Source organism: Mus musculus, chromosome 11 (genome assembly GCF_000001635.26).
Source record: "Mus musculus strain C57BL/6J chromosome 11, GRCm38.p6 C57BL/6J".
Classification (NCBI taxonomy): domain Eukaryota; kingdom Metazoa; phylum Chordata; class Mammalia; order Rodentia; family Muridae; genus Mus; species Mus musculus.
Genome location: NC_000077.6, coordinates 98695980 through 98704527, shown reverse-complemented (window position 1 = coordinate 98704527; position 8548 = coordinate 98695980). Strand labels below are relative to the sequence as shown.

Below are 8548 nucleotides of genomic sequence, written 5' to 3'. Positions count from 1 at the left end.
AATCCTGTGTAGGGAGGAGGAGGTGAGAAAGAGTGGGACCGTTGTTCACAGTCCCACTGCAATGGTAAGGACTCAGCAGCGGCACCACCACTGAAAGCAGGATGTTCTGGTGAAAGGCCCCGCACGGCACTGTACTGTACAGGGCAGGATGTCTCGGTCTTTTAAGTCCCACTCCACCCTCTGGACCAGAGTTCACCACGTGTTCCTGTGAGATTATTTGGTATTGAGGGTGAGGACTTTTTCTGTCTTCCATACTCTGCGAGTCCAGGGGCAGGGTCCTGTGAGGCTGTGGGAAGGGAGGTGGTGGGAGGCATTGAGGAGTCAGTGGTGTGGGCGGAAGTGACAGGTTAGCCTCTTGGGCAGCTCTGAGCCACGGGGGAGCCTGCAGCTGACCTTCAGGCCTTCTAGGCTTCTTCAGCTGAGGAGTGAGCCAAGCAGGAGATTGTGGGGACACAGTTTGTTGGGGGGAAAGCCAGCCAACCCAGGACCTGAGTTCTGATCCAGTAATCACATTAAACTGTAAAAGGCATGATGTCATTCTGCCTGTCATTCTGCCGGGTGGGCAGCTTTGCAGAGGGCTGTTCATAGGTGATGAAGAGACCAGGCCTGTGCACGTGCTCAGCCTGCCCCCAACCCTCCTCTCTCCATTGATTTATCATCCATCAGTTTTGGTTTTTTTTCTTTCCCAAGAAGCTGTGGCTTGGCGGCAGCGACACTGGGCATTTTTAGTGTCCCTATCGATTAGTAGAGAATGGCACCCAGAGGAGGTCGGGGCAAGCTAGAGCATCCCACCTCCTCCCAGTGCCTTCTTTATCTGTCCTCTCCTACCACGCCACGCCACTCACCAGCCCCCAGCCAGGCATTAGCCAACCAAGAAGGAAGACAAAAAACACGTACTGGAACACCACACTTTATTATCCGCAAGCTTGGCTATAGTGACAGGTGGGGTGGAGGGTGAGGGTGGATGGGAAGGCCTCCCTCCATGCCAACCCCCCCCCCAGGCTTCCTCCTGCCTCCTCTGCCCCCCACTCCAACTTCCAGGCCAGCAGGGCCCTAAAAAAGGAATCCAGTCAATTCCGGGGCTAAACCTGGCTGCCACTGTTTCTTTAGGGACTTCGTTCCTGTGAGGACAGGAAACCCTGCAACCTGGTTGACCAGAGCAAGGGATATAAGAACCCAGTTTGGGAACACTGCTGTTTAAATATTAAACAGGGATGTCTTGTCCCCCGGAAGGGAGACCAGATGCTGCCTGGGCCCCCCTGAGATGGTGCCTCAGCACGGCAGGGCTCACTGATTTTTTGGGGGTACTGCCACAGAACTGGGTGCCTGGAGCAGCAGCAGGAATCAATACTTGGTATTTACCCATCTCCTTCCCTGGCCTCCACAGGAGGACACAAGAGCCTTCTCTCTCTGCTCTAAGCAGGAGAACAAAACTCGGAAGTGGAGAGAATGATCTAGAAGCTTAGAGCTCCATTTTCTCGTCTTTGTCTTTAAATAGTAGGCTTAAATATGCATAAATATTAAATAGAGATAAATAAACTATCTGGAAAGGGCTTTCTGCTCAGGTCTAGGCCAAGTGGTGCAGAGCAAGGCGAGCCGTCTCCAGGAAGCCCTGCAGGTACGAAATGGCCAGGACACCTCCTGCCCGGCGCTGGAAGGCAGAAGTGAAGGCTGGCATGGCGCTCTGTGTGGGCTGCACAGTAGGGGCCACCCCTAGGTTTTCCATCTGTGGGGAGGAGATGAAGTCAGGGATCAGTCCTTCCTTGAGGTGAGGAAGTGCTGGGAAGTTGGTTAAGTTGGCCTGTGGGGCTCATTAAACGTTAACGGTAGGACCAAGACTCCAACCCAGTCTGTCTCTGGACAGAGTCTGTCTGTCTCTCAGCCTGGAGGAAGCGGGGTAGGGGGCGAGGGGTGTCTTCCCAAAAAACAGGCCTCTGAAAATATAGAGAGCTTCCAGGGTGCCCAGGTGTGCTGCCATGACCCCCTCCAGATGGTACTCACCTGCTGCCAGATGGTGGTGGCAAAGTTGGCAACATCCAGCTGAAGCAAGTCCAAGGTGGGGGCCAGGGCAGGGGAAATACCCGATAGAGCCTGCAGGAGACCTTGGTAGAGGCAGAGCCCACTGTGGAGCTGGCTTAGGCACTGTGTCTGGGGAAGATAGCAGGGTTAGGCAGTACATCTTGGGATGCTTGCTCTCTTCAGGAGCCCAAATAGTAGGATGTAGTCCTTCCTTCTCCCCCTCCTCCTCCTTCTTCCCCTCCTTCTCCTCCCCCTCCTCCCCCTCTTCTTCCTCCTCCCCCTCCTCCTCCCCCTTCTCCCCCTCCTCTCCCTCTTTCTCCTCCTCCCCCTCCTCCCCCTTCTCCTCCTGGTCCTCCTTTTTCCGAAAATACTCACCTGCTGCAGGGCCTGGCTAGAGCAGCCACTCAGGGAAGCCTTCGGGATCCCCAGAGAGTGGCCCAGCAACACCAGCTCCTCGGGGTGACACAGCTTGTAGGTGGCACACTGTAGATGGAAGGATACTGAGGGTGCTCACCTGGGCCAGGCTCTTTGTCCAGCTCAGGTCCTCCTGGCTTCTCAGCTCCCTACCTTCCTAGTGACCCTAAGGACTGTCCCATCCAGAGGTCCCACTGCTGTCTCTACTCATTCTCTTTCCTGTGCCCTTCTCCCCCCATGTTCCCTTCCTCAATGTTTCTGTCAGTATTCTGAGGGTGCCATCTAGGCTCTTGTGCACACTGGGCAAACACTGTCAACTGCTGTGTGTTCCTAGTCTGCCCTCTTCTCATTTGTGCTCCTGCCTCCCCCGCTACCCCCCCCAAGTCCTTCCCTCCACACCTATGGCAACCCCACTCACCAACTGCTCCAGCAGCACCGAGCCGCTGGCCTGGATCTTCCTCACTTGCTCCAGGGACTTAAGCAGGAAGCTTCGGGGCAGAGGCAGGGATGGTGGCAGAGCGCTGACAGTGACCAGGGGAACGGCCTCTCGTCCTGACCATAGTGCACTTTGCCACAGCAGCAGCTGCAGGGCTAGGAGCAAACAGACGGGTCTGAGGCACTTGTTATCCGGCCTCTCTCCATTCCACACCCAGGGCAGGTAACCAGGGCACTCACCCATTAGCTTCATGCGCCTCTGGGCAGAAAGTTGAGCCATGGATTCTGGGTGATCTGGGCTGCAGCTCTGGGCTCTGCCAGGGCCCAGCTCCAGGGGGCCTTTATACATAAAGCCATCAAGGCCCCGGGAGGAAATTACCTGGGGCTGGGGCAACTCAGGCTTAGTAATAACTTCCCAGGATTTATGCAAATTTGATGATAGCTCAGGACAATGCAGGGGGTTGGGGAAAAGCTGTTTGCGAAAGTTTTTGTGAAATCGGGGAATCTCTGTTCCTTCCTTGACGTCTTGTCCCCCCCTCAAACTCTCTTCCTCTCTTCCAGCCACACCCAGGCCTGAATCGCTGCAGGGTGTTGGATCTGGATCCGAGTTGTCCAACAAGGCTGGTGAAACCCTGGAGGGGATAGCAAGGAACTCAGACCCTGGGGAAGAATGGGTGCTCAGATCAAGACTGCTTCTGTCTCTCCATCCTCTGGCAGACGTGCTTGGGGAGCCCCCTCTGCCCTTCATTTGTGATTCTCAAGTCACCTATACCTGGGACAAACATCCCGAGAGAAGAAAGAACCTGTCCTCTTTTCAGACCCATAAGCTTCCTGGTGGCTGCCTCCTGCTTTTCTGGGAGCCCTCCACAGCACCCTAGGTAGGGTCTTGCTGTCTACGCCTGCCCCACATTTGGATAAAAATAAATTGGTCCAGCATTCAGGCCGTTCTGTCCCAGGCTGATTAGCTGGGAACTCCCCAATACCCCCCATTATGACTCATTTCTTTAAGCCCCTGGATCCTGGCAGAGAGGCCAGAGGAAACCGGATGTCTGTCTTGAATGAATCAAGACCCTCTGGGGCTCCTGGCTCACCTGACCTTGCCTTTCTGCTTCCCTTGGCACATTACCTCGATGTCGTGGAGTCTGGGGCATCTGGAGGGCGTCGGAGGCTGGGTCATGGAGTGTCCCGACGATCTCTGCTCATTATGTAGCAGTGGTGTGAGCTGGCTTGAGTCGATGCATGCTGAGGTGAGAAAGGAGGAGCTGCATCTCCCATCCTAGAACTCTGCCCAGTGTTAGCTCTGAAAGAGACCTTGGTGATTTCACCTCTGTGAACTGGGCCAGAAAGGGAAATGCCTTGCCCAATCATGGGTAGTAGGGATGGAGGGACATCCCAGTCGCTCTCAGTCCCAACAGGGTATTACTACCTAAAAAGGAGGACGGCATTCCTTGTCTGACTGATGGCATCTCGATCTGGTACTTTCTGAACTATTTCACCCCCACCAAGGTGGGGCCAAGGAATATAGACATTTTTTGATGTTGAGGCATACCTGATGGGGTGGGGCCAACTCTGGGGCTAGGGTGCCCTCTGGTGGCCACAGATGTCATGGACATTAACTACATAGCCTCTGCTTGAGAGGACAGGCCAAGGGATTCCCATTCTGTTTGTTTATTTGTTTGTTTTTGTTTTTCAAGACAGGTTTTCTCTGTCTCGATAGCCCTGGCTATCCTGGAACTCACTCAGTAGATCAGGCTGGCCTCGAACTCAGAAATCTGCCTGCCTCTGCCTCCTGAGTGCTGGGATTAAAGGCGTGCGCCACCATGCCCGGCGAGATTTAATTCTTAAAACATGCTAACTGGCAACAGCTGCCTACTTTATATGTCACAAACTCAAGACCCACAGGGGTCGAATAGAATATCAGATAGACATCTTGCGTATCAGATACTTACATCGTAATTGATAACAGTACCAAATCACAGTTATGAAGTAGCAATGAGATCGTTTTATGTTTGGGGGTCACCACAGCATGAGGAACTGAATTAAAGGGCTCGGTATTAGGAAGGCTGAGTGCCACGGTGTAGGGGGTGGTGGGGATCTTTTGCTGCCATTATTTTGTTCTGTCTACCAATTGGTGGGCTGCAGATGAGGGGTGGCCTTGATGAGCTGCACAAGCCCCCTTTGCTCTATTGCACCAGCCAGCTGGAGTGCACCTCGGAGAGTGGAGAATAAAGACCGGAGGGCAGCGTTCAGAATGTAGCTTAACTGATACAGTACCTGCCTGGCATGGACAAAGCTCTGGGTTACATCTCTAACCCTGCATAACACAGGCATGGTGGCACACACCTGTCATCCCAACACTTGGGAAATAGAGGTAGGAGGATCAGAACCAGACCTGGCTAGAGAGGGGCCCTGAGGGCCCCGACATAGTGTAACAATTGTCACTGCTGCTAGCTGCTAACCAGAACTCAGTGGCCAGACTCTGTTGCCAAAGACACCGCGGGCTCTGGGCACAGGACATAGAGGAATCAAGCTGGACGTGATCTCAGAGCGTCTTCCTTGCTGTCTGGACCTCACGGTGTATGCAGGCTGCTAAGAGGATTGCCAGCCAATGCTTACTCAGCTATCGGGGTCTGCACGTTGTACTACTGAGCCCAGGGCCACCGGCGTGCAACAGTGGATTATCTATAGGGGTAACCAATGACTTCCCAATTGGATTTGAGGCCACAGGATGGAATCCACTCTAGTACTATCATGGTCAGCGTTTATGTGTGGGAAGTCCTGGGACCCAGTAGGGAAGCTATACTGCTGTTCTGATAGATAGGATGCGCTTGTCCAGTTGCCATCTGAATAATGTTTATTACTGTCATAGCTTGTCAGCTTTGGTCAGAGACTCGTCTTTTTGTCATGGTCAGAGCGCTGAGAAGTGACTGCTGGATGCTTAGCTATTAGTGAGAGAGCTGTAACACCCTATCACGGCCCAGCGAGGACCGTGGACAAGAACAGAAAGAATGCAGGGCCGGAGGAAGGGGCTGTGCTGCCGCCGCCACACCTCATCATCAGCAGATTTCTTGAAAACGGCGTGGCTACGGCCATTGTACTGAAGCTTACAGCTGTGTGATGGATGGTTTCCTATAGGAGACTGGGCCTGTGAGCCCCTACCCCCCTGGGGGGATTTATAAGCAGTTTATGGTCACTGGGGAAAGAAGAGACTTTTTCTTCAGTAGCCATAGCAAGTTACCCATGCCTCTAATAACTCCTCCTCCATGTTATTGTAAGAACCTTGAGCTGGAGGCTGGTGGTGCATGCTTTTAATCCCAGGAGACAGAGGGAAGCAAAGCTCTTGAATTATAGGACAGCCTGGTCTACAGAGTGAATTCCAGGATAGCCAGGGCTACACAGAGAAACCCCTTCCTGAAACAACAACAACAAAAAGGAACCCCAAGGAAGTTTATGGATCACCTAAACACAACAGGAGAGTAGACAGGGGACTGGTGAGGAGGAAGAGGACCAGCAGGAAGGAACTGAGGGGTAATAAGGAGCTAATATGGTCAGAACACGTTAGATGTACTCTATGGAAATGTTACAGTGGAGCCTGTAATTACATATGCTAATAAAAACAGCTATGAAGCTCAGGGACATCCTCAGCTACATAGCAAGTGTGTAGCTAGCCTGGGCTATATGAGGGGAAAAAAGATCAAGGAGCAATGGCCTCTTTTCCTGGACAAGTCACACAGGGGCTGAGCAGGGCTAAACTGAAGAAGCTCCAAGGAGGGACAGGGTGGTTTGTGAGAGGCTGGCTGCAACTCCACTAAAGGCTCACAAAGAATTTCTGTTTTCTTTTTGCAAGGCTCGGGACTGAACCCAGGACCTCTGGCATGGTAAACAGGCACTCTACATCCCTGGCTTAATAAAAAAAAAAATACATGTCTATTAATGTTTTCCTTCTATACATACATGTGCATGTGTTCTGTGTCGGGGAGGGCATTGGATCCCTTGGGATCGTCCTTGTGCATGGTGCTGAGCCAGGTCCTCTGCAAGAGCAACACGCTCTGCTCTCTTAACCGCTGAGCCATCTTCCTCGCCTTCTCTGTGGTCTTTAAGTGAGCACCTTTTCTGTTTCACGTTATACAATCTGAGCCTGTGGTGCAGCTGCATGTACAGCAAGCAGGGCGGCCAACGGCTTCCTCTCCTGCCCAGTATCCAGGGTCATGCCCTGGTAATGCCCGCTAAGTACCACAGGCTCATGGTTACCACCCGATCCAAGTGAACCCCCTCTTGGTTCGGTGAGTTTCGGACTTCGGTCCAGACGGTTGAGTGCTTTGCTGTGATGCTCTGATTCTCCCTCTTCTTGAATCTGTGAGCCATCTTTTTTGGTCAACCTCCTTGCTATCTTAAATTTTAAGGAAGGCCAGACTGGTCTGTGTGGTGAGTTCCCAGCTAGCCATGCACCTTGCCTCAAAAAGCAAAACACAGAACACTTCAGGCATGAACAACTTGGACACAGGATGAGATCTGCAAGAGCGGAGGGCTGGAAGGAGTCCCATCTCACAGAAACAACTTCATGCATTTTATGGCTCTAGGCATTGGAGGTTTAACAATGCTGGGTCACTGTGACCAGGACTGGGATCAGGAACCAAAACAAAGGCCAAAACCTGTGGAGTGAAATCTGAGGCTGGTGAGGTGTGTCTGTGTGCATTCCAACACACAATACTTACACCAGCCCGAATAGCATGCCAGGCACTGGGGTGGCCACGGAGGCCCATCCCTTCAGGAGCCTACAGACAGGCTGGCAAGACAAGGCTCTGCCACCAACCACTGCTCAGAAAAACATGACTAGGTGGCCCCGAGCAGGGACACGGATCTACACCGGTGAGGCAGACAGGCTGGCAAGGTGGAAGGCGGGACTGGGAAAGCAAGAAGTGGATTGCCAGGTGACCCAGGTGGTAGAGAGCTCAGCAGGGACAGAGGGACACAGTAGTGATCCAGAACACAGGCCTAAGTGCACTGACCCAGCAGACCACTGTCGTCAGTGCTGGGACATTTGCCAGGTGCAGCTGGGATCGGTTGAGGAGCTGGGGAGCCCCGTCCTGACCCCCGATTCTTTGTGGTCAGCCATCTCCCACAATACACTGGGTAAAGGCTGTTCTCACCCCGCCAGGCTTTGTTCTCTTGTGCACAGCGCTTGAGGTCAGCCGCTCATCCTTGACTTTTCCGAGGCAGGGTCTCATGGAGCCCGGTTTGCGCTTACACCTGATGCCATGCTAGGTGTAACAGGCTTGCGCTATCAAGCCTGGTTTGTGCAGTGCTGGGACTCAAACCAAGATTCTATGCATGCTTGGCAAACACTCTGTCAACTGACTTCCATTCCTGTTGTTTGCCCCTAGGAGCCTCTGGGAAGTTTAGGCTCCTGATTTGAAGAGCCAGCCAGGAGGCTGAGTCTAGTCCTCTACTTGATGACAGGAGCACAGCCGCCTAGGGCATTCATCAATGTACCCAACACGTGAGAGCCCCAAGCCTCCTGACTTCGGCTCACCTCACCTTGGCTTCCGTTCCTGAAGATATGCTGGATCCTGATCACACTTGGGGCTAAGATGCCAAGAAAAATAAAGCCGCTCGGGCCTGTCAACCATGCAGTCAATCAAGTAAGTGCCACAGAGTAACTGACACCGTGCACAAGGAG

The 8548-nt window shown here is 53.1% G+C and overlaps 1 protein-coding gene and 1 long non-coding RNA gene across 6 annotated transcripts; one reads left to right on the top strand and one right to left on the bottom strand.

The window, feature by feature from the left end:
- Positions 1–896: 896 nt before the first annotated feature.
- Csf3 (colony stimulating factor 3 (granulocyte)) lies at positions 897–4345 on the bottom strand. Of its 3 annotated transcripts, XM_030245517.1 has the most exons (6): positions 4295–4345; positions 3995–4168; positions 2852–3500; positions 2395–2502; positions 2002–2148; positions 897–1726 (listed from the first exon to the last, which is right to left on the bottom strand). In XM_030245517.1, exons 3-6 carry the CDS (start codon positions 3215–3217, stop codon positions 1568–1570), a joined length of 780 nt encoding a protein of 259 aa, XP_030101377.1. In that variant the 5' UTR covers positions 3218–3500; positions 3995–4168; positions 4295–4345; the 3' UTR covers positions 897–1567. The 3 variants fall into 3 exon arrangements, with proteins under 3 accessions (XP_030101377.1, XP_006532191.3, NP_034101.1); NM_009971.1 differs by lacking the exons at positions 3995–4168; positions 4295–4345 and having other exon boundaries at positions 899–1726; positions 2852–3024; positions 3109–3215; XM_006532128.4 differs by lacking the exons at positions 3995–4168; positions 4295–4345 and having other exon boundaries at positions 2852–3616.
- Positions 3018–8548, top strand: Gm38985. Of its 3 annotated transcripts, XR_003949769.1 has the most exons (4): positions 3018–3091; positions 3430–3746; positions 4010–4115; positions 6716–7317. It is a non-coding gene; the product is annotated as a predicted gene, 38985 (long non-coding RNA). The 3 variants fall into 3 exon arrangements; XR_001780319.2 differs by lacking the exon at positions 6716–7317 and adding an exon at positions 8253–8548 and having other exon boundaries at positions 3430–4115; XR_880201.3 differs by having other exon boundaries at positions 3430–4115.